The following is a 26,483-nucleotide window of genomic DNA, read 5'->3' as shown; positions in this document are numbered from 1 at the left end:
TTGAACTCAGGACTTTGCGCGCGAAATCGTCATTTAATTTAAATTCATTTCAGGGTCCATAAATAATAATGATGACAAGGAACCTTTTTACTTAAGGCACAGGGCCTGTAATTTGATGGGGAGACGTAATTCTATTGCCTGGACCCTAGCTTTTTACTGCTTCGTATTTTATTGACCCCGAAAGGACGAAAGGCAAAGTGAACCTCGGTGGAATTTGAACTTTCAGGGTAAAAAGACGGACGAGTGTTACATGTGATATGAAATAAATAGATTAAAGATTTGGCAGATTAACTGTGAATCAAAATCGTGAGATGTTCGTTACATTTAATTACTGCATAATGAGAGAAAAGGTGCCTAATTAATTTTGATAGACTAACTAATTGGTCTGGTATATGTACATAAATGTGCCCCACCGACTTTGTTTCCTTGGCCCGTTTGGCTTCGTATTTTTTAATGAAATTTTCCATGACTATATTTCGGATGCTGTAGTTTGTGATTATATCCAAATTGGCTGTGGAAACCTTTTTTCCGAGACAGTGCTATGAAAAAGAATTTCCTGTGATTCACATACCTCTGTCTTCTTTCGTTATAATTTACTGAAGAAGTTGTGTTATACTGAAAGTTTGTAAAAAGTACCATTCCAGTGTTATAGTTTACGAGTATATCGGTCCCGGTGCGCGCAATTCGAAGAATTAAACTACGTTAAACAAACAAATTACAATTTTCTCAAGAAAGCCAAGAGAAAAAATGTTTTATTTTGACACATTCTACCAGTATACGAAGTTTAAAAGTGTTTAGTTGACTAGAAATTGTGTTGACATGTGCCGTTCAAAAGGAAAAGATCCTGCCATTCTTTCAATGCCTCAAGGAACTCTGACCCCTAAAAACATTTGATGTCAATGTTCATGTAAAATTTGCAACATTGAATTAGTGTATCATTTAACTATTCTCTTTATCTTGATGTTTCTTTTCCTATTTCAGAATATCACCTTATGTTGACCCACAAGAAACTTCTTCATTCAGATGTGCCTTTCATATTTTGACGTCGTTTCATCAACTAAAGCAAGATGACATAATTTATCAGCAGCATTCATCAATACATCAAAATTTATATAAATACAATCTAAGAATACAATATTTTTTCTTGTCTTCACAGTTTGGAATGTAGACGAAGTGATTGCCTTACATGTTAATTAAGGTTGGATAACTTTACAAACGAGTTGACAATTTCCACCTGCTGATTTAGATATTAATTAAGATCACAGAAGAAAGAAACACAGCTTCAAATTCTTTTTTGGAAATAGTTACAAAACTGAAAACAAAGATGTTTATAGAGATGAAGGAAACATTATTATTGTGATATGTATAATAAATTATTCTCTCACAATGAATAAATTAACTGAAGCAAAAAACGATGATACAAGAGAGAAACAATATTTCTGTGATATTTGTGGTACATCATTCAACTATAATAGTCAGTTGACTAGTCACAGACGTATCCATACGGGAGAAAAACCATATCACTGTGATATATGTGATAAATCATATTCTTTAAGTAGCAACTTAACTCAACACAAACGTACACATACAGGAGAAAAGCCATATCATTGTGAAATCTGTGGTAGATCATTCTCTCAAAAGAGCCACTTGACTCGTCACAAATATACACATACAGGAGAAAAGTCGTATCATTGTGATATCTGTAGTAAATCCTTCTCGCGTAGGATTATTCTGACTGAACACAAACGTACACATACAGGAGTAAAGCCATATCGTTGTGATATCTGTGGTAAATCATTCTCTCAAAATAGCATTTTAACTCATCACAAACGTGTTCATACAGGAGAGAAGCCTTATTGTGACATCTGTGGTAAATCCTTTTCTGAACATCGTTGTTTGACTAATCATAAACGTATCTGTGGTAAATCATTCTCTGGAAGGAGTACCTTGACTGAACACAAACGTACACATACAGGAGAAGAGCCGTTTCGTTGTGATATCTGTGGCAAATCATTTTCGTGTAGGAGTCCCTTGGCTCAACATAAACGTACTCATACAGAAGAAAAGCCATATGATTGTGATATCTGTGGTAGGTCCTTCTCTAAAAGGTGTAACTTGACTAAACACGAGTATACACATGCAAAAGTAAAGCCGTATCTTTGTAACATGTGGTAAATCATTCTCTTATGGGTGCAACTTGATTCAACACATACATACATATACTCTCACACTATCCGCTCAGTCGAAGTCGACTCTCGGTTACTCGATGAATCAGTGTTTTCCAGTGAGTTCTATCCTGGGCCGCTTCTTTCAGATTGGCTATGTCCTTTCCGGTATCACTCTTGATGGTGTCAAGCCAGCGGGTTCGTGGTCGGCCTCTACCTCTCTTGCTACTGACCATTCAGAGCATGATGTTCTTCTCCAGGGATCATCTCCGCATAATATGACCGAAATATGCCAATCTATGCTTGGTGATCCCAGCTTCTATCGACATTTTCGGCCTGATCTGCTTAAGAACTTCTCCATTGGTGAGCCTCGCTGTCCATGGAATCCGCAAAAGTCTTCTCCAACACCAAAGCTCGAATGCATTATTTCTCTTCTGGTCAGCTTTCTTTAGTGTCCAGGTCTCGCATCCATATGTTGCTATTGGGAAGACAACTGCATTCACCAATCTGTATTTATATATACATGTATATATATACATATACAGCAGAAAAGAAATATCCTAATATCTGTGTTAAATCATTCTCTTATAGGACTTGACTCAACACAAACATACACATCATCATCATCATCATTTAACGTCTGCTTTCCATGCTAGCATGGGTTGCACGAATTACTGAGGGCTGGCGAACCAAGTGGCTGCACCAGGCTTCAATCTTGATCTGGCAGAGATTCTACAGCTGGATGCCCTTCCTAACGCCAACCACTCTGGGAGTGTAGTGGGTGCCTTTATGTGCAACTGGCATGGGGCCAGTCAGGCGGCTCTGGCAACGACCTCGCTCAAATCTTTTACACATGCCACCGGCGCAGGTGCCAGTAAGGGGAGGCTGGTAACGATCACACTCGAATGGTGTTTTTTACGTGCCACCGGCACATAGTAAATCCATATCTTTGTAATATGTAGTAAATCATTCTCTTATAGGACTTGACTCAACACAAACATACACATACAAGAGAAAAGCCATATTCTGATATCATTTTCTAAAAGGTATCACTTGACTATGCACAAGCACTGTAAACACCCAGGTACTTTGTGCACCCGTGTAATTGACAGAGATGATATTTGTTAAAAGAAAGTGTCCTACTTATGTAAAATTCTCACCTCAAACCTTTGAGTATTGCCGAGACAGCCAGGGATAAATGTTTTCAATTTAGTTTTTATTCAGCAGAATTTCACTTACTCCTGATTGGATTTAATTAAATTTTTATTAAATAAAAATAATTTCTATTGAACAGGTATCACATTGAAATCTATTAAATTACAAAGTGTTTGTGTTGTTTATAATAAACTTTATTTTACACTAGCAGTATAACCCGGCCTTTATTTCAAGTCAAACTAAGTAATATTGACTCTCAACAAAACACTTTTTTACTGGGCGTAAAATAAAAACAAAACTCTTTCGCACCCAAAGTAATGTGTGTGAGAGAGAGATGGGGAGAAAGATGAACGATTTAAAATAAATATATTGTAATTGTTGTGTGAGAAAGTATATATACTATGATTATAAAATATAGGGTCTTTCAAAACCATCCTGAATTTGAACACTATATCTCGTGTTTAAGAAAAACTAAAACATTTTACATTTTATATTTTATGAACGTCGTCACTCACTCTCTCTCACTTTGTCTTTCCCGTTTTCAAGAGAGTGTGGATTACATTAAATTGAAAATTGAGAGAAGTTAGAGTGGTACCGAAGTCAGTGGAGAGATAAATAAGGATTAACAATTAATCTAAAAGGAAAAACACGGTTAGTTTGTGTATGAAACAACTAAACGTATAATTATTAAAACAAAGTTATCTTTTAATAACTGTTAGAGTCACTGAATATAATATATATAAGGTATAATAATCCCAGATTGCAGAATAAATTTGAAACGCTAAAGCAGTTTCCCTTTGCAATTTCTGGCGAGGAAATCACGTGTCTTCTTTGTGTCGAGTGAGTGAGAGAGAGAGACAGCGAATGGTTGGCAAATTTCACCCTAAACTTTCAATGTCATAACAATATATCATATATAGTATCATCATTTAACACCTGCTTTCCATGGGTTAGACGGTTTGACTGAGGACTGGCAACTCGCAAAGATGAACCAGGCTGCAATCAGTTCTTGGAAGCTGGATGCCCTTCCTAACACCAAACACTTCAAGAATGTAGTGGTTGCTGAAAACCTTGTATATTTAGAAGTTCTAAAGAATTAAACTGTGATTGCTTCCAAGATTTGTTTTACTGATATTGTTTATACACATGTCATCTGATAGAATTGTTCTGAAAATGTATTTTTTATCGGAATAAATACGTTCATTTCCTTTAACAATTTTGTTACCATAATTAGAAGATTCAAGCGAGATCGTTGCCAGTACCGCCTGACTGGCCCCGTGCCAGTTGCATGTAAAAGCACCCACTACACTCTCGGAGTGGTTGGCGTTAGGAAGGGCATCCAGCTGTAGAAACTCTGCCAGATCAAGACTGAAGCCTGGTGCAGCCAGTTGGTTCGCCAGTCCTCAGTCAAATCAGCCAACCCATGCTAGCATGGAAAGCAAACGTTAAATGATGATGATGATGATATATAATGTAAAAAGCACCCACTACATTCTCAGAGTGGTTGGCATTAGGAAGGGCATCCAGCTGTAGAAACTCTGCCAGATCAAGACTGAAGCCTGGTGCAGCCATTTGGTTCGCCAGCCCTCAGTCATTCGTCCAACCCATGCTAGCATGGAAAGCAGACGTTAAACGATGATGAATTCTGTTGAGAGGCTCTGTGTTTCTTTCAATTAATTTTAAATATAACAAACAGCTTCATAAAATAACTTGGTGGTTATCATTAACCTGGTGTTGGAACATAAGTTGTGACTAAAGTTTGATGAAAAATTTTAAATCAGAACTCATAAAAACAAGACATTTATTTGTACTACAGAGTCTGAGGGGGTGCCTGCCAGCTGGGTTGGTGTCAAAAGGCGGTGAGCTGGCAGAAATGTTAGCACGCCGGGTAAAATGCGTAGCCGTTACGTTCTGAGTTCAAATTCCGCCGAGGTCGACTTTGCCTTTCATCCTTTCGGGGTCGATTAAATAAGTACCAGTTACGCACTGGTGTCGATATAATCGACTTAATTCGTGTGTCTGTCCTTGTTTGTCCCCTCTGTGTTTAGTAAAGAAATAGGTATCAAAAGGGTTAACATTCCTTGAAATTCCGGGTACTTAGGCTACTATATATGTGTGTTGTATGCATGTATATACGTGGGTATGTGTATAAATGTGTGTATCTGTTTTTCCCTCAGCCATCGCTTAACAACTGGTATTGGTGTGTTTATGTCCCTGTCTTGGGGTCAATTTCTTATTTCTTTATCGCCCACAAAGAGGTAAACACAGAGAGCACAAACAGGGACATGGATTAAGTCGACTACACCAACCCCAGTGAGTAACTGGTACTTTATTTATCGACTCCAATAGGATGTAAGGCAAAGTCGACCTCGGTGGAATTTGAACTCAGAACGTAACACCAGATGAAATACATTTCCCCGGTGTGCTGACGTTTTTGCCAGCTCAACTCAACCTTAGGCTACTACATATATATATATATATAAATCATCATCATTGTTTTGCATCCGCTTTCCATGCTAGCATGGGTTGGACAGTTCAACTGGGGTCTTGGAAACCAGAAGGCTGTGCTGGGCCCAGTCTGATCTGGCAGCGTTTCTACGGCTGGATGCCCTTCCTAATGCCAACCACTCCGTGAGTGTAGTGGGTGCCTTTTACATGCCACCTGCACAGGTACCAGACGAGGCTAGCAACCGGCCTTTGTCAGATGCTGCCTTTTACATACCACCGGCACGGGGGCTAGACGAGGCTGGCAATGGCCACAATCGGATGGTGCATTTTACGTGCCACCGGCACGGAGGCCAGTCGAGGCGTCGCTGGCAACGGCCACGTTCGGATGGTTCTCTTACGTGCCATTGGCACTGGTATCACAGCTACAATTTCCATTGATGTTGATCGATTTCGATTTTGATTTTCACTTGCCTCAACAGGTCGTCACAAGAAGGAAAGGTATGCATAAGTGGGCTGGCTACGACTCAGGTAGAAGACACCAGAATGTATATCTATATGTATTTGGGTATGTGTCTGTGTCTTTTTTTTTCACCTGCCACGGGCTTAACCATTGGCACTGGTGTGATTATCTCACTGTAACTACGGATTAGTAAAAGTCACCAATAAAATCAGTACTAGACTTACAAAGACTAAGTCTTGAGGTCGATTTCTTCCACTAACACCCTTGAAGAAGGTGCTCCAGCATGGCCTCAGTCAAATGATTGAAACACATCAAAGAATAAAAGATTACACATAAATTTCAGGAGCAAACAGAAACAAGGCATTTGAATAACAAGACCACCCCCATAGAGTTGGGGATTCCATACCTGTACATTAACAGTGTGTAAGGACATGTAACATCAGCATCAAAAGGGTCACCAAATCCCCAGGTGACAAAAAAATCCCACAACAGGGAGGTGGCCAGCTAGTATTGAACGGGTGTGCCATTGTGCCAGTTGAGAGATTTAAGGTATGGAGGAGACAGTGTCCAGATATTGAGTAACAAAACAAACAAAATGGTCTAACTTTTATTCTGATTTTTTATTCATTATTCTTTTCTAGCAAATTCCTCAAAATCCAAACACAGGCATTTTTAGCAATCAAGTTAACTCAGAGTCAATATTTTTACAGATTATGACAGGTTTGACGTTCACACTGACGGTATTCAAATTGATGATGGGAAAAACCCTGAATGACAGCTGACAAAACAGACTTCATTGTCGTAATGTTTTAATAAATCCTGGCATTGGTACAGTTACAATTGTTGTGAATACCCAGGTGGATGGATGTAGCTTTTTTCAAGAGAATGGTTTAGCACAGATGTCACTCTGACATGGCGTCTCTCCTGTAGGAATGTATTCATTTACAGTTAAGTCTATGAGAGAAGGATTTACAATAGATTTGACCATGATGTAGATTTTGTGTGGTATGAAAATGTACATTTGCAAGAGAATGATTTACCTCAGGTGTCACAATGATAACGGCTTCTCTGCAGCATGAATATGTTTGTTACTAGTTAAATCACAATTTGCAGAGAATGATTTATCACAGATATCACAGCGATATGGTTTTTCCCTCGTATGAATGTATCTGAAATTCGTTAAATGAAAATTTTGAGAAAATGATTCATCACAGATATCACAATGGTATGGCTTTTATCCTGTATGTGTATATTCATGCCGAGTCAAGCTACTCCTTTGAGAGAATGATTTACCACAGATATCACAATTATATAGCTTTTTTCCTGTATGTGTACGTTTGTGTGTAGTCAAAATACTCCTACGCGAAAATGATTTATCACAGATATTACAATGATAAGGCTTTTCTCCCGTATGTGTGCGTTTGTGTTTAGTCAAGGTACCTCTTTGAGAGAATGATTTACCACAGATATCACAATGATATGGCTTTTCTCCCGTATGTGTGCGTTTGTGTTTAGTCAAGGTACCTCTTTGAGAGAATGATTTACCACAGATATCACATTGAAATGGCTTTTCTCCCATATGTGTATATTTGTGTTCAGCCAAGGTGCTCCTTCGAGAGAATGATTTACCACAGATATTACAATGATAAGGCTTTTCTCCTGTATGTGTATATTTGTGTTGGCTCAAGTGAATCCTTTGAGAGAATGATTTACCACAGATATCACAATGATATGGCTTTTCTCCTGTATGTGTATATTTGTGTTGACCCAAGTCAAACCTTTGAGAGAATGATTTACCACAGATATCACAATGATATGGTTTTTCTCCTGTATGTGTATATTTGTGATGAGTCAATTTACTCATTTGAGAGAATGATTTACCACAGATATCACATTGAAATGGCTTTTCTTCCATGTGTGTATATTTGTGTTTAGTCAAGGTACTGCTGTCAGAAAATGATTTATCACAGATATCACAATGATAAGGCCTTTCTCCTGTATGTGTACGTTTGTGTCTAGTCACCTTCGAACTTTGAGAGAATGATTTACCACAGATTTCACAATGATATGGCTTTTCTCCAGTATGGATATGTCTGTGACTAGTCAACTGACTATTATAAGCGAATGATTTACCACAGATATCACAGAAATATTGTTTCTCTCTTGTATCTGGGTCTTTTGGTTTAATTGAATTATTCATTATGACAGAATAATTTATTATACATATCACAATAATAATGTTTCCTTCATCTCTATAAACATCTTTGATTTCAGTTCTGCAACTATTTCCAGAAAAGAATTTGAAGCTGTGCTTCTTTCTTCTGTGATCTTAATTAATATCTAAATGAGCAGGTGGAAATTGTCAATTCGTTTGTGAAGTAATCCAACCTTAATTAACATGTAAGGCAATCACTTCGTCTACATTCCAAACTGTGAAGACAAGAAAAAATATTGTATTCTTAGATTGTATTCATATAAATTTTGATTTATTGATGAATGCTGCTGATAAATTATGTCATCTTGCTTTAGTTGATGAAACGACGTCAAAATATGAAAGGCACATCTGAATGAAGAAGTTTGTGAGTCAACATAAGGTGATATTCTGAAATAGGAAAAGAAACATCAAGATAAAGAGAATAGTTAAATGATACACTAATTCAATGATGCAAAATTTAACATTGTCATCTATTAAATGTTTTTAGGGGTCAGAATTCATTGAAAGAATGGCATAACAACATAAATGTGTTACACCCTAAATTCCTTTCCTCATACCGTTAAAAAAAATCAATGTTTGATATATTTAAGACGAGGAATCATATTTTCTCAATGTTTCTATGTTTTCCCTTCTATGTGATGACTGTAACTTCGAAGGGTTCATATAATACTACAGAGAGGGAAAGAATTCATGACTCAATTATTAGTCATCTTTCCTAGCATGCTTCGTTTATTGTTTAAATTTACTATTTTATTTCTTAATAAGTGTATTAATGAATAATAATATATTAAATAAATTTAACGAACAAGGGAGACATGGATTCTGATCAACCGTGTATTATTTAGAGGAAGAAACCTTTGCTTATCGGACAAAATGCTCAACAGCATCTCGTTCTTCTATAGTTTTGTTAAGCGGCATTTAATCGTTTTTCAGTCTCAGACTCGTCAAGATTCTTTTGTTAGTTTCAGTGAGCACGAGAGCACGTGTTGTCAGCACTAAATTAATGAAATATCATCAGTAATACGGCTTATTTGACATCGATCTCGTTTTCTTCTTAGAAATTTACATACACAAATGAAGCAGGTAAGAAGGAACCCTAGCCGCATAGACACACATGCACAGAAATGCATACATACATCTATATAACTTGGACATTATAAATATGCAAGGCTTTTCTCAAGTTTAAACTGCCACATTGATTTTGTTATCTACATTCCACACAAATACAGAGAAGAAATATGTATGTGCATCGAGAGAGCATTATTAGTGATAATATTTCATGTGTTTATAGTTGACAGCATGTGCTATAACGAAAGGGGGACCAACGAATGAACCTTCACAAAAGGATGTTTAGCATAGAAGTTCGTGAGGAAAAATTGAATTTGTTATTTCAAAAGGATTATATTTTCCTCAAAGTTACGAGGGAAAAACATCGGATTTTCCGAAGTCCCCTCCTGACCCCATCGCAAAAGATTTCTCCCACAAATTTCTTTATAATCGTGACCTATACCGTTCGAAACGTATGTATATAAAATATCATTCACAAAAAAAACTCATCTTCCTAAAAATTACGAGGGAAAAACTTCGGATCTTGTGAATTTTCCGAAAGCCTCTCCCAACCCCGTTGCTTTCAGAGCATTTTTGTGTTTAGATTCGTCCCCTACGTGGATGTGAAATAAAAGGGTTTAGTTAGCTCAGGGCTATAGTAGAAGACACTTATTGGATCTTTTCGGTTTGAACTATAGTTTTTTCTAGCAGTGTCATATGAAATTGTCACCCATAATTATGACCCTAGTATCGATCTATTGCATTTCAATCTGTTTTAGGGTTAGGGGTGTGGGAAGGGTATCCTTTTTTTCTTCAGAAATGTAAATAAACCCAATGTTTCTTAAACGAGGAACATATTCATACGGCACGGAATGTTTGTTTTTTTTACATCAATAGACGTAATTGATCGGTTGACATTGCAGAAATTGAAGAAAAAAAAACAACAAATATCTTACAAACCATAGAATTTTCTCAATTAAAGACAAGAGAAAAAGATGTTTTATAAACACATTCTACCAGTATACGAAGTTTAAAAGTGTTTAGTTACGTGGAAATTATTTAAAAAAACAGTCGTTCAAACCGAAAAGATCCCAAATATCTTACAAACCATAGAATTTTCTCAATTAAAGACAAGAGAAAAAGATGTTTTATAAACACATTCTAACCGATGTTGGTTAATATAGGGCGTTACGATTATCGTTCAAACCGAAAGGATCCCAAATATCTTACAAACCATAGAATTTTCTCAATTAAAGACAAGAGAAAAAGATGTTTTATAAACACATTCTACCAGTATACGAAGTTTAAAAGTGTTCAGTTACGTGGAAATTATTTTAAAAAGCTGTCGTTCAAATCGAAAGGATCCCAAATATCTTACAGACCATAGAATTTTCTCATTAAAGCCAAGAGAAAAAGATGTTTTATAAACACATTCTACCAGTATACGAAGTTTAAAAGTGTTTAGTTACGTGGAAACTATTTTAAAAACTGCCGTTCAAACCGAAAAGATCCGAATTATTTATTTTGTTAAAAAAAAACCTATGTGGCACTCGCGCTAAGTAGACATTTAGAATGCACTAGCCACTACTAGCTAGCGAGTAAGAGCGGGCACAGGGACCACTCTTCTTAAATAGTACCGGGTTAGGGTTATGTTTAGGGTTAAAAAGTGCGCACACTGGGACCACTGTTCGCTAGTAGTACCTAGAAGCACACCTCTGCACGAAAATGACACCTAATTTTTTAAGAAGTTATTAAGATGGAAAATATATACAAAATAAATGAAGTATGCAAAAAATTAGGAAGATTCATCCAGTTTGAAATATTTTATACTAAAAAATAAAATGTTTTCGTTTGGAGAGGCTCGCATAATTTTATTATTTAAATTATTAATTAATAGTATTAATACAGTCTTTAATTAAATCTTTATAAACTTACCGTATTCGGATATAAACAAGCCAGTGATTGGTAATTAAGCACCTTAATTAATAATTTACAGGGACCACGTGGTTTGGAGTGTTTTAGAAGTTACTTCCCTTGGTATGGTTGTACTTCTATTCTCCAGTAGATGGCTCTACTGGCAGGTTGAATTCGTTCCGTTTTTTTTTTTTTTTGTCCCATTTTATCAACAATTTCACCTTCAAGTTCTTTCAAATTCTCACCAGATTATTTTAATAAAGTCTACTCATATATTCTTATATTCTCTACGACCGTTTCCAACGCAATATTTTGACCCCGTCAAAGATACCGTAATACAGAAGACGTCCTCAACATGTGGCTACCTGACGTGACGTCATGCCGTCGTAGTTCCGGTCCTTTCTGAACGTCATTTCCTCTCTTCCCCACTCATTGTCCTTCCGGATCTTTTCTGTTTGACCGGCAGTTTTTTCTAGCGGTGTCATATGAAATTATCACCCATTATTATGACCCTAGTATCGATCTATTACATTTCAATCTGTTTCAGGGTTACGGCTGGTGGGAAGGGTATCTTTTTTTCTTCACAAATGTAAATAAACCCTATCTGTATCTTAAACGAGGGACATATTGATACGGCACAGAATGTTTTTTTACCTCAATAGACGTCATTTATTGGTTGAAATTGCAGAAATTGAAAAAAAACCAACAACAAATATCTTACAAACTACAGAATTTTCTCAATTAAAGCCAAGAGAAAAAGATGTTTTATAAACATATTCTACCAGTATCCGAAGTTTAAAAGTGTTAAGTTACGTGGAAACTATTTTAAAAAACTGCCGTTCAAACCGAAAAGACCCAAATATCTTACAAACTATTGAATTTTCTCAATAAAGCCAAGAGAAAAAGATGTCTTATAAACACATTCTACCAGTATACGAAGTTTAAAAAGTGTTTAGTTTAGTGGAAACTATTTTAAAAATCTGCCGTTCAAACCGAAAAGATTCCAACTTTTCAATTTGAAAGTAATTATCAAAGAAGAGGAAATATATTTTGCCATTCAACATTATTATTGGTCATTTCCTATTTGATGTCCGTAAAATCAAATTTGTTTTAGTCTAAATTTCATTTCAACTCGATTAGCATGTCTTGTTTCCCGTTTTAATCAATTAAAGCCTTACAATTACGATACTGGTTCGATCTTTCTCAGATCCAGCTACTTGTATTGCTTTGTGTCATCGCCGTGGATTGTTGAACAATTCTCAAATATGTCCAGGGCGAAACTCTATTCAAAATAACTCAAACATTTTCCCTCACCTTTCATTCATTGTTCGTAGTGTGTTCCACTTATAATTAATGAAATGTTTTATTAAAATAAACTTGTTGGATCGCTATGATTTTACGGGCATCAAATAGGAAACTACCTTATTATTTATCTATCTTTTTATCATTACAGCTTTAAAACAGATCGTTGTCAACTTACCGTATTCTTACGGGTCAGTGCCCGATGTTAAATCACCAGCACTATTTAAATTTTCCCCTGCTGTTAAAGTTATTCCCCTTTACACGACTCTATTTCCCCGCTTCTCCCCGAGATGGCACTAATTACTGGCGGGATTCGATTCAATGATTTTCTTTCTGCGTTTTTTTTTCAAATTTTCACCAAAATTATGGAGGAAGGAATAAAGTTCTAGCTATTGTAAAATTAAGCGGGTGTATCTGACTTACATATATGTTCGTGTATATGTATACATACATGTGTGTATGTCATATATATATACATGTACAATGATATGTGTATACGCATCCGTGTGTATGTATAATAATAATAATAATAAACATTGTGTACAGTGCTCAGGTGCACTACGTATATATATATACACACACACATATATATTTATGAATACATATATATATATATGTATATATATATATATATATATATATATATATATACATACATATATACGTACAGACATATATATATATATCACATATTTACGTATGTATACATATATATATATATATATATATATATATATATACATACATACATATATATATATATATATACACACACACAACAATTGCAGCGTGGAAGGTGCTTATAAGCCATTTAAGAAACACACAAAAACCGTTAGTTCCACTTCAATATTTAAATCTAATTTGTCAAAATATTTCCGTCGCTTTCCGACCGTGACCTGTTCACTGACAAAATTCTGTACTGCATCTGAATAAATGACAGTTAGTCGTGAATCTAATGGTTTTTGTGTGTTTCTTAAATGGCTTATAAACACCTTCCACACTGCAATTGTTTTCGTTCCAACACACAATCTCAGATCAGATCACATGCTATGCAAGTACATCTCCGTAATATATATATATATATATATATATAAATTAAATTAAAACTGTCCCCGCTCCAATATTGCTCTTTCACACTTCCATTTCAGATTATTGTAACAGTGAAAAAAATTATCAATGTTAATTTATTGGTGCATTTGGACAAGTCTATTACTCTTACTTGTTTCAGTCATTTGACTGCGGCCATGCTGGAGCACCGCCTTTAATCGGGCAACTCGACCCTGGGACTTATTGTTTTGTAAGCCCACTACTTATTCTATCTGTCTCTTTTGCCGAACAGCTAAGTAAGGGGGACATAAACATACCAGCATCAGTTGTCAAGCAATGCTAGGGGGACAAACACAGACACACAAACATATATATATATACATATATACGAGAGGCTTCTTTCAGTTTCCGTCTACCAAATCCACTCACAAGGCATTGGTCGGCCCGAGGCTATAGTAGAAGACACTTGCCCAAGGTGCCATGCAGTGGGACTGAACCTGGAACCATGTGGTTGGTAAACAAGCTACTTTATTTTATATAATTTGCCAGTAGGGCAGCACACAGAGTAGTAGCTACGTGTTGGACAAGGACATTAATGGATGATGGTGGCGGTGGATGAAGATGGTGATGGGAGAAGTCAAAAGCACCCGCCGACTTTCGCTTCTCTAAAACAATGTTCAATAATTACATTTAATGCACAAAATGTTCACAATGATTCAAATTACATATTTTAGAGGAGGCAATAAACCTCCTCTTCAACATGTTACAAGAATGTTCAACAATTCTCCCCGTTAGGTCCCCGAAGCAAATTGTCTTGCCGCCTGCAGACAACTCTGCAACGACAAGTCGGGGCCTGCAAAGAGAAAAGTAAACTGTTTCCTCTCAAAGGTCTCTGCGACCCTTGACAAAATATCTTCCGTTACTTTTTCCACAGCTACCTGCGGAGGCCATAACGGACTCCTTGAGCCGACCGTGCCCTTGCGTTCTCGGTCACCCAAGCCATTCAGAAACCTTTCCACCTCCTCTCCCTTGTGGTAAAGGAGAAGCATCTCCTCTTCACAGGAAGGGGCCTCACACTGCTCCGTCAGTGGCACACTTCCCACTGGCGGAGCCTTGCCCGCGGGTGGCACACATCCCACCCGCGAATCCGTCGGCGACACAGAAACGTCAGTCGTCCGACCTTTCCTTTTTCTCCTCCTTCTTTTCGGGGAGACTGCTGACCCAGGGGACTCCGTCACCAGACACGGGGGATCGCTATCCCCCTCCGCCACCTGAGCGTTCTTTGGCGGGCAACCATTGTTGCTCGCCTGTCTCTTTCTTTTCGTGGAGGCAACCTCCTCCACGACTTCCACCGTCTCCCCCTCCAATGAGGGGGCGGCGGGCGCCTTTTCCCCTTTCTGCTCCGGGGCACCACCAAGGCCCCCAAGACAATTCCTCCTGATATGTCCGGGCTTCAGGCACAGGTGACACTTGGGGGGGGCGACCCTCGAGTATCACCGGGTACCTGTGCCCAGCCATTCTCAGGAAGTCCGTGAATTTCATTTCTCCCACGGCCACCGGTGTCCACAGGGTCAAAGTTGCCTTTGACCCCTCCCAGGCGACCGCGGGAGCCATTTTCACACGTAGTAGCCTGGGTCCACCATCCCCCAGGCCTCGCCGGATAGTCTTCTTGATCCATTCCGCCTCCGTGCCCGGGGGCAGCCCACAAACCCAGGCTCTTTTTACTTTTCTGCCACAATACGAGGGGAGGAACAAAATTTCCTCTCCCCCCAGTGGCTCGCTAGCTTCCTCAGGGGTATTAAACAGCAACCACACCGTTGCAAATTTATTCCCCCGAGAAATAAACTTTATCGTTGGTAGGTGGTCGCCCAACTCTTTCTCTATGGTGCTCCTGTCGAAGAGGGCGATAGCTCCACGCGACCTAGAATAGGTTCGTAGGACCACCGTCCTCTTCTCAAGACTTTCAATCCACTGCTTGGGTGGGACAACCTCCCATTCCAAAGCAGTGGTTTCTTTTGTTGCCATGATTTTGAAAAAAAGTTAATAAGAAAAAAAAACACAATGACAGAATGGAAAGACAGAACAGAGAAAAGGACGAAGGAAGACAGTTCAAATAATGGCAACACAGTTCTGCAACTGGTAATCCTCACGAAACAGGGTACTCCTAGTTGCAGCACACTTGGTTCTCCGTGGTAAATCCAAGCACAATTGGTTCTCCGTGGTAAATCCAAGCGAACAAATTAATTTTTGAGGAGGGGCTATGCCTCTCAAAATACACAATTCTCACTAAAAGGTGAGACAATAAATATGCCAACAGGCAGAACAAATACATCGGAAGCACAGTGAAGCTTATTACGCGCAGAAAAAGTGTTAACACTAATTAACATTAATGCCAAAAAAGTATCAACGGCAAGCAATAAACCTCACTGTGCTTCCAAAAATATCCAAAATGTCCTACCTGTTGCCATAAAATGTTCAATATTTCACGTTAACACGTGACATTTGCCGGAGCAAAAAACAACACGTCTGTCTGGTAAGAAGCTACTTACCACACAGCCACTCCTGCGCCTATATATGTTTGTATTATCAGACAATTTCAAAAAGACGTTTAAAAAAATTCAAAACTCTGCAAAAACCTGGTACAAACTCTTCATGGTTCAAAACGTTGCTTACTTTTTACTCAACCTAATATATCAAATTAAATACACAACTGAAAGAGCTACTATTAGTTTCATGCTGTTATGATACTGGGACAGGCATATTTATAAAACATACTATGAAGCTTAGGGGCATAAGGCCAAAGAAACCAAGCCAAATCTGACTGGAGCCTGGAGCAGCACTCTGGCTTGACGGCTCCTGTCACACTTGACCACCTAAGCCTGCATAAAAATGGACATTAAAGTATGATGATGATGTTGATGATGAAAACACAACAAAGACAAAATCAATGTCACTTAAAACTTTTATTCCTTATTCCCATTCCTTTATTCTCTCATAACAAATTCCTCAAAAATCCAGCACAATCATCTTCAGAAACCAAAGTCATCTCTGTGTTGATGTATTTAGATATATAAATGATATTGAAGTTGGGGTTCATTAACATCAAATTGCTAATGATGAAATTAAAGTTGATGAGGTCAAACTTGAAGGGGAATAAATCTAGTCTTTTAGCAGACAAAATATTCATAATTGTTCTCATGTTGTAATAAATTTTGATATTGATACAGTTACGCTTGTGTATGAATACTCACGTGTGTATTTAAGTGTCCTTTTTGAGAGAAACATTTACCACAGACATCACACTGATATGGTTTTTCCCCAGTATGAATATGATTGTGACTAATCAAGATACTATTACGGGAGAATGATTTACCACAGATTTCGCAATGATGTGGTTTCTCTCCTGTATGAACACGCATGTGACTAGTCAAGTGACCACTTTGAGAGAATGATTTACCACAGATATTACACTCATGGTTTTTCCCCTGTGTGAATACGTCTGTGCCTAGTCGAGTAATTGATGTCAGAAAATGACTTGCCACAGATATCGCAATGATATGGCTTCTCTCCCGTATGTGTACGTATATGTATCGTCAAGTGACTCCTTTGAGAAAAAGATTTACCACAGATATCGCAATGATATGGCTTCTCTCCCGTATGTGTACGTATATGTATCGTCAAGTGACTCCTTTGAGAGAAAGATTTACCACAGATGTCACAATGATATGGCCTCTCTCCTGTATGTGTACGTTTGTGTTTGGTGAAATCCCTACTTTGAGAGAATGATTTACCACAGATATCACAATGATATGGTTTTTCCCCTGTGTGAATACGTCTGTGCCTAGTCAAGTAATTGTTGTCAGAAAATGACATGCCACAGATATCGCAATGATATGGCTTCTCTCCCGTATGTGTACGTATATGTATCGTCAAGTGACTCCTTTGAGAAAAAGATTTACCACAGATATCGCAATGATATGGCTTCTCTCCCGTATGTGTACGTATATGTATCGTCAAGTGACTCCTTTGAGAGAAAGATTTACCACAGATGTCACAATGATATGGCCTCTCTCCTGTATGTGTACGTTTGTGTTTGGTGAAATCCCTACTTTGAGAGAATGATTTACCACAGATATCACAATGATATGGTTTTTCCCCTGTGTGAATACGTCTGTGCCTAGTCAAGTAATTGTTGTCAGAAAATGACATGCCACAGATATCGCAATGATATGGCTTCTCTCCCGTATGTGTACGCATATGTTGAGTCAAGCAACTCCTAAGAGAGAAGGATTTACCACAGATATCACAATGATATGGGTTTTCCCCAGTATGTGTACGTTTGTGGTAAATCAATTGAGTATTACAAGAGAATGATTTACCACAGATTTCGCAATGATATGGCTTCTCTCCTGTATGTGTACGTCTGTGTCCAGTCAAGTGAGCACTTCGAGAGAATGATTTATCACAGATATCACATTGATATGGTTTCTCACCTGTATGAGTACGTTTATGTACAGTTACAGCACTTCTGTGAGTGAATGATTTACCACAGATATCACAATGATATGGCTTTTCTCCCGTATGTGTGCGTTTGTGTTTAGTCAAGTGACTCATTTGACAGAATGATTGACTACAGATATCACAATGATATGGCTTTTCTCCTGTATGTGTAAGTTTGTGCCGAGTCAAGTCATTACGTTTAGAGAATGATTTACCACAGATATCACAATGATAAGGCCTTTCTCCTGTATGTGTACGTTTGTGTTCAGTCAAGGTACCTCTTTGAGAGAATGATTTACCACAGATATCACAATGATATGGCTTTTCACCTGTATGTGTACGTTTGTGTTCAGTCAAGGTACGTCTTTGAGAGAATGATTTACCACAGATATCACAATGATATGGCTTTTCTCCGGTATGGATACGTCTGTGACTAGTCAACTGACTATTATAAGCGAATGATTTACCACAGATATCACAGAAACATTGCTTCACTCTTGTATCTGGGTCTTTTGGTTTAATTGAATTATTCATTATGACAGAATAATTTATTATACATATCACAATAATAATGTTTCCTTCATCTCTAGAAACATTTTGACTTCAGTTCTGCAACTATTTCCAGAAAAGAATTTGAAGCTGTGTTTCTTTCTTCTGTGATCTTAATTAATATCTAAATCAGCAGGTGGAAATTGTCAACTCGTTTGTAAAGGTATCCAACCTTAATTAACCTGTAAGGCAATCACTTCGTCTACATTCCAAACAGTGAAGACAAGAAAAATATTGTATTCTTAGATTGCATTCATATAAATTTTGATGTATGGATGAATGCTGCTGATAAATTATGTCATCTTGCTTTAGTTGATGAAACAACGTCAAAATATGAAAGGCACATCTGAATGAAGAAGGTTCTTGTGGGTCAACATAAGGTGATATTCTGAAATAGGAAAAGAAACATCAAGATAAAGAGAATAGTTAAATGATACACTAATTCAACGTTGCAAAATTTAACATTGTCATCCATTAAATGTTGTTAGGGGTCAGAATTCCTTGAGGCATTGAAAGACTGGCATAATGACATAAATGTGTTATACCCTAAATTTGTTTTCCCAGGCCAAGCAAAAGACAATCAATTACATTGACAAAATATGATTCACAGTCTATAAGATTACTGTAAATTCAAAGGGTTCATATAATTTTACAGGGTGGACTAGAAATTATGAAGGAATCTTGACAAGTCAGTGAGAATTCTAAACAATTCCAAGCCTGTTAAGCTATACAAGAGTGTGTCCGTGTATTGTTTATTTCGCTTCCATCAGTCAGAAACGGTGAAAGAGGGTTCGAACAGACATTTTAGTCTCCAGACTCCTTTCCTGCCTGACCAGAAGTCCCTTCCTTGTGGACCAAGTGGCTAACCAGGCCACACAAAAGGCTCTGTCTGTAATTCGTGTATTTTGAGTCCATGGGTAAGGCCCTGTACATCTTTACTTTCAAAGCACAAACTCTTTTCAGGTCGACTTTCTCTTGCATCCTTTCCAGGTAAACAGAATAAGGTTCTTCTTTAGAAACGCATCTCTCCAAGAAAAGGAAATGCAAATGAAAAACTGTTATAAAAATGGGAAAAAGGGATTCCTTTGATATGCCTTGATGAAATGAAAAACGTCAAACAGTTTTACTGTTTCTGTGAAAAGCATGCGGTCAAGTGTCATAAAATGGGAGGAAGAGACGAAAGACCATGGGTTGTACGTGCGTGCGTGCTTGTTCCTGTGTGTGTGCATGCGTGTTTATTCTTGTCACACACAGAGGAACTAGCATGCACGCAGGCGTGTGCAACCCTTTAGCTTTCTTCTCCTCTTCCCATTTCATGACAGTGATCCACGTGCTTGTCAGTCGAATTGATGTTTTGATTTCGTCAAGTCATATTGAAGGAATGCCAAAAAATTAAACATAGGTGCAGGAGTGGCTGTGTGGTAAGTAGCTTAGTTACCAACCACATGGTTCCGGGTTCAGTCCCACTGTATGGCACCTTGGGCAAGTGTCTTCTACTATCCTGTTAGTGGATTTGGTAGATGGAAACTGAAAGAAGCCCGTCGTATGCATGTATATGTGTGCGTGTGTCTTTGTTTGTCCCCCTAGCATTGCTTGACAACCGATGCTGGTGTGTTTATGTCGCCGTTAGTTAGCGGTTCGGCAAAAGAGATCGATAGAATAAGTACTGGGCTTACAAAAGAATAAGTCTTGGGGTCGAGTTGCTCAATTAAAGGTGGTGCTCCAGCATGGCCGCAGTCATATGACTGAAACAAGTAAAAGAGTAAAAGAGACGGAAAGCGGGCACTCTCGAATATAAACAAACACCTCAGACGATACAAGTGGTAGTAATTTACTTTTATTTTATTATTTATGCACCCTATTTAAGCCTAACCAGGTTCATGGGCCCGGTTTCCTGATTCCTGTGGCATATGTGTTCCACCCAGCTAGACAGGATGCCAGTCCATCGCAGCGTTACTCAAGTAACAGGAAGAGAGAGCGAGAGAAAGTTGGAGCGAAAGGGTATAACAGGGGTCGCCACCCCCCCCTGCCGGAGCCTTGTGGAGCTTTAGATGTTTTCGCTCAATAAACACACACAACGCCCGTTCTGGGAATCGAAACCGCAATCCTCCGACCGCAAGTCTGCTGCCTTGACTGCTGGGCCATTGGGCCTCCACAATTTTCGGCATAACTTCGGTATAGTTACCGGAAGTACTGGATACATTTCAAAAAAGTGATTTTTTCTATATATGGGGATTAGGGTTAGGGTTTGTGTTGGGTTAAAGATGGAAGAAAAGGGTTTCTGCTATCTTCAGAAGTGTAAACAAAGCCACTTCCGGTACGTACGGTACCTATACCGAAGGATCGCCCAATTTCTTTTACCTGACCGACAATATTTGTTTACAAATTCTTTACTGTTTTTCATGAGATTTTTTTACTGTGCATACTCGTGAGCATTAGGCTAAGGTTTAGTTTTAGGGTTAGATTAGTTTTAGGTTAAGGTTAGGGTTAGCATTAGGTTTAGGTGGTGTACACTCGCTTTACCTTCGTCCATTCTATGATGTGTTGATATACAACACAAATAATTATAACACAATACAGTACATATGTTTAAGACGTATGCAAGGTTTGTAATCTTTATTTTTGTTTACAGTTTACAGAGAAAATAAATTATACAACATATAACTCAGGGGCTATGTGGTCCCAAAAGCTGAAAAATGTCCAAATTACTGACTCCACATTTATTGAATTTCAAGAAACAGCTTGTGAATCAGTCTTACAATTCGCAGACGACATTGTAGGGTTCCTCCCCTTGTGCCACCCCACATAATTATGTTCCCAAGAGCCCCTCTCCCGATTGTTTTACTTTTTAGTATGAACTATTTAAAAACAGATGAATCTTCCTAATTTTTTCCATACTTCATTTATTTTGTATATATTTTCTATTTGTACGTTTCTTTAAAAATTAAGGGCGATCTTTCGTCTCTAGTAGACCTTTCCGTCGATTTCCGTAAAAAACATTTTTTTGTACATATGGGCTTGCGGGAACTTTTGAAGTAATGAGAGCGAAAGACAGTTATCTCTCTCTTTCACACATTACTCTCTCTGTCTCTTCACACACACTAACAGAAGCACTTCACTTACACAACATACTGTCTGTCTCCCACACCCCATCAAATACACACACACACACATGTACATCAATGCTTCCCATGCACGGTAACTTCAAAAGAACTTCCCTCGTCATAAAATCACTTTCTCTTAGTCTCTTTCGCTCTCATTACTTCAAAAGTTCCCGCAAGCCCATATGTAAAAATAAAAGAAGTTTTTTACGGAAATCGACGGAAAGGTCTACTAGAGACGAAAGATCGCCAAATTAAGCGTCATTTTCTAAAGGAGTGCCCAAAATAAGCAACAGTACAGCACTGGGGTCCACGGAATCGATTTCCGCCCTCCCGCTAAATTTTAGTCCTTGTGTCTCAAGTACAAGAGATCATTATCAACATCATCATCATTACTTTATGCAACCCGAAAAAGAAGTCCAGGTCTCAGTGGAAATAGGGCCGAGGTCGTATTTGCCTTTCATCCTTTTCGAGAAATACTGGGTTCCAGGTATTCGACTTCAGGTTCGCATAAAAGACTTCTTGCCCCGGGGCCAAAATGTGAAACCATCATCATCATTATCAAAATAACCTTAAAGTAAATCTTCGTCAACTTAATGTTTTATCAATGCCTCATTAACAACGGGACAACGTTAATTAATGTGGTTTCTTCAATCGGTTTCCTCTCATTTTACTAATTAATCAAGCCGCTTTACCCTCATTTTACCAATTAATTTCCTTTATATGACATGAAACAGTCGATCATAGGTTTTCATAATCGATAAATCAACATTTCTGTTTGGAATTTGTTATTTAAGACGAGCAAATACGTTTCCCTATTGTTATGCCTTCCAAATAATTACTGTAACATCGAGATGTTCACAGAATTCTATAATTTACATTATTATTATTAGTAGTAGTATTATCACCATCACAACCTTAAAGTAAATCTTCGTCAACTTAGCCTCATTAACAACGGGACAACGTTAATTAATATAGTATTTTTCAATCGGTTTCCCCTCATTCTGCTAATTAATTATGCCACATTACTCTCATTTTATAAATCAATTTACTTTATATCACATGTAACAGTCGATCATAGGTTTTCATAAACAATAAATCAACATTTCAGTTCGGAATTTGTTAATTAAGACGAGCAAATATATTTTCTTAATTGTTGTCAGGTTCCCGCTTCGAAAAATAATTACTGTAACATCGAGAGGTTCACAGAATTCTATTATTTACCTTATTATTAGTAGTATTATCAACTCTATTACAGCCTTAAAGGAAATCTTTGTCAACTTACCGTATTCAGCTATAAACAGCGACTCAGTATTCGGTAATTAAGCACCTTAATTGATAATTAATTGAATGGAGGTTGAAGTGCTGTAGAAGTTATTTCCCTTGTGATAATTCAATTCCTCAGTTCTCCAATAGATGGCGCTACTGACTGGTTTGTTCCCTCTAAAATTTAATAAAACAAGGCACTACTAGCGAATAGTGGTCCCGGTGCGCGCACTCGCGTACCCGCGACAGCTAGTCATGACTAGTCGATCCTTAAATTGTGTTTTGTTTACTTTATTCTTTTAATTGTTTCAGTCATTTGACTGTGGCCATGCTGGAGCACCGCTTTTAGTCGAGCAAATCGACCCCGGGACTTATTCTTTTGTAAGCTGAGTACTTATTCTATCGGTTGTCATTTGCCGAAGAGCTAAGTTACGAGGACGTAAACACACCAGTATCGGTTGTCAAGCAATGTTGGGGGGACAAACACAGACACTGAAACACACACATGCATATATACATATATACGACGGGCTTCTTTCAGTTTCCGTCTAGCAAATCCACTCACAAGGATTTTGTCGGCCCGAGGCTATAGTAGAAGACACTCGCCCAAGGTGCCACGCAGTGGGACTGAACCCGGAACCATGTAGTTCGTTAGGAAGCTACTTACCACACAGCCACTCCTGCGCCTTTGTTTAATAAAATTTATTAAAATTATTTATTTTGTGTTTTTGTGTTTTATTTATTTTGTGTAAAAAAAATCATTTACTTTGTGTTTTGTAGCTAATCGTTGTAGGATCGACTAGTCACGACTAGCTAGCGCGGATACGCGCACAGGACGACTCTTCTTAAGTGGTACCCTTCTTAAATAATGCCTTAATAATAATATAAATAATAGATTTTGTGAACTTCTCTCGATGTTTGAGTAATTATTTCGAAGCGGGAACCTGACAACAATTAGGAAATTATATTTGCTCGTCTTAATTAATAACTTCCAAACTGAAATGTTTATCTGTTGTTTATGGAAACCTATAATCCACAGTTACATGTGGTATAAAGGAAATTAATTAGTAGAAAGAGAGTAATGTGGCCCTGTCAGGGTATTTAGCTGTCGAGAGTTGACCGATTGAAGAATACCATATTAATTAGTGTTGTTAATGAGGCACTGATAAAACGGTAAGTCGACGAAGATTTATTTAAAGGTTATATTAATAATAGTAATGATGATGAGGGATTTAAATTTTGGCCCAGGACCAGAAATCTTTGATGCGAGCGAGAAGTCGAACCCATGGAGCCCAGTGTTTCCTGAAAGGGATGAAAGGCAAAGTCGATGTCGACCGTATTTGAACTCAGGACTTTGCGCGCGAAATCGTCATTTAATTTAAATTCATTTCAGGGTCCATAAATAATAATGATGACAAGGAACCTTTTTACTTAAGGCACAGGGCCTGTAATTTGATGGGGAGACGTAATTCTATTGCCTGGACCCTAGCATTTTACTGCTTCGTATTTTATTGACCCCGAAAGGATGAAAGGCAAAGTGAACCTCGGTGGAATTTGAACTTTCAGGGTAAAAAGACGGACGAGTGTTACATGTGATATGATTAAAGATTTGGCAGATTAACGGTAAATCGAAATCGTTTGATGTTCGTTACATTTAATTACTACATAATGAGAGAAAAGGTGCCTAATTGATTTTGGTAGACTAACTAATTGGTCTGTTATAAGTACATAAATGTGCCCCACCGACTTTGTTTCCTTGGCCCTTTTGGCTTCGTATTTTTTAATGAAATTTTCCATCACTATATTTCAGAAGATTTGGCAGATTAACGGCAAATCAAAATCGTAAGTTGTTCGTTACATTCCAATTCTGCATAATGAGAGAAAAGGTGCCTAATTAATTTTGATAGACTTACTAATTGGTCTGGTGTAAGTACATAAATGTGCCCCACCGTCTTTCTTTCCTTGGCAGTTTTGGGTTGGTATCTTTTAATGAAATTTTCCATCACTATATTTCGGATGCTGTAGTTTGTGATTATATCCAAATTGGCTGTGGAAACATTTTCTCCGAGACAGTGCTATGAAAAGGAAATTCCTATGATTCACATACCTCTGTCTTCTTTCGTTATAATTTACTGAAGAAGTTGTGTTATACTGAAAGTTTGTAAAAACTACCATTCCAGTGTTATAGTTTACGAGTATATTCTACCAGTATACGAAGTTTAAAAGTGTTTAGTTGACTAGAAATTGTGTTGACATGTGCCGTTCAAAAGGAAAAGATCCTGCCATTCTTTCAATGCCTCAATGAACTCTGACCCCTAAAAACATTTAATGGATGACAGTGTTCATGTTGTAAAATTTGCAACATTGAATTAGTGTATCATTTAACTATTCTCTTTATCTTGATGTTTCTTTTCCTATTTCAGAATATCACCTTATGTTGACCCACAAGAAACTTCTTCATTCAGATGTGCCTTTCATATTTTGACGTCGTTTCATCAACTAAAGCAAGATGACATAATTTATCAGCAGCATTCATCAATACATCAAAATTTATATGAATGCAATCTAAGAATACAATATTTTTCTTGTCTTCACTGTTTGGAATGTAGACGAAGTGATTGCCTTACAGGTTAATTAAGGTTGAATAACTTTACAAACGAGTTGACAATTTCCACCTGCTGATTTAGATATTAATTAAGATCACAGAAGAAAGAAACACAGCTTCAAATTCTTTTCTGGAAATAGTTACAAAACTGAAAACGAAGATGTTTATAGAGATGAAGGAAACATTATTATTGTGATATGTATAATGAATTATTCTCTCACAATGAATAAATTAACTGAAGCAAAAAACGATGATACAAGAGAGAAACAATGTTTCTGTGATATTTGTGGTACGTCATTCAATTATAATAGTCAGTTGACTAGTCACAGACATATCAATACTGGAGAAAAACCCTATCACTGTGATATATGTGATAAATCATATTCTTTAAGTAGCAACTTCACTTAACACAAACGTACACATACAGGAGAAAAGCCATATCATTGTAATATCTGTGTTAGATCATTCTCTCAAAAGAGCCACTTGACTCATCGCAAACATACGCATACAGGTGTAAAGCCATATCATTGTGATATCTGTAGTAAATCATTCTCTCTAAGGGGTAACTTGACTAACCACAAATATACACATACGGGAGAAAAGCTATATCATTGTGATATCTGTGGTAAACCATTCTCTCAAAGTAGTAACTTGACTCATCACAAATATACACATACAGGAGAAAAGCTATATCATTGTGATATCTGTG

The 26,483-nt window shown here is 37.5% G+C and overlaps 2 protein-coding genes across 5 annotated transcripts in view; one reads left to right on the top strand and one right to left on the bottom strand.

The window, feature by feature from the left end:
* The first annotated feature begins 1,353 nt into the window (after nt 1–1,353).
* LOC118768205 (zinc finger protein 92-like) lies at nt 1,354–26,483 on the top strand. Of its 2 annotated transcripts, none has more exons than XM_036514282.1 (2): nt 1,354–2,217; nt 26,448–26,483. In XM_036514282.1, exon 1 carries the CDS (start codon nt 1,387–1,389, stop codon nt 2,173–2,175), a length of 789 nt encoding a protein of 262 aa, XP_036370175.1. In that variant the 5' UTR covers nt 1,354–1,386; the 3' UTR covers nt 2,176–2,217; nt 26,448–26,483. The 2 variants fall into 2 exon arrangements, with proteins under 2 accessions (XP_036370175.1, XP_036370174.1); XM_036514281.1 differs by lacking the exon at nt 26,448–26,483 and adding an exon at nt 26,196–26,412 and having other exon boundaries at nt 1,354–2,219.
* LOC115225160 (zinc finger protein OZF-like) overlaps nt 16,729–26,483 on the bottom strand; it is a 328,337-nt gene continuing 318,582 nt past the window's right edge. For 2 of the 3 annotated variants that reach the window (XM_036514197.1, XM_036514196.1), the window contains one exon: nt 16,729–18,727. In XM_036514197.1, coding sequence (XP_036370090.1) covers nt 17,225–18,727 — 1,503 coding nt within the window. In that variant the 3' untranslated portion in view covers nt 16,729–17,224. Of the gene's footprint in view, nt 19,191–23,188; nt 23,325–26,483 lie in introns of those variants that run through there. The other variant, XM_036514198.1, reaches the window with a different exon arrangement.

The sequence above is a fragment of the Octopus sinensis genome, linkage group LG27 (genome assembly GCF_006345805.1).
Source record: "Octopus sinensis linkage group LG27, ASM634580v1, whole genome shotgun sequence".
Taxonomy (NCBI): Eukaryota; Metazoa; Mollusca; class Cephalopoda; order Octopoda; family Octopodidae; genus Octopus; species Octopus sinensis.
The sequence above is the reverse complement of the archived record's forward strand: the minus strand, read 5'-3'. Positions and strand labels throughout refer to the sequence as shown.

What these genes read in the sequence shown, in the direction of transcription:
- LOC118768205 (XM_036514282.1), top strand. Translation starts at nt 1,387, where the DNA reads ATGAATAAATTAACTGAAGCAAAAAACGATGATACAAGAGAGAAACAA.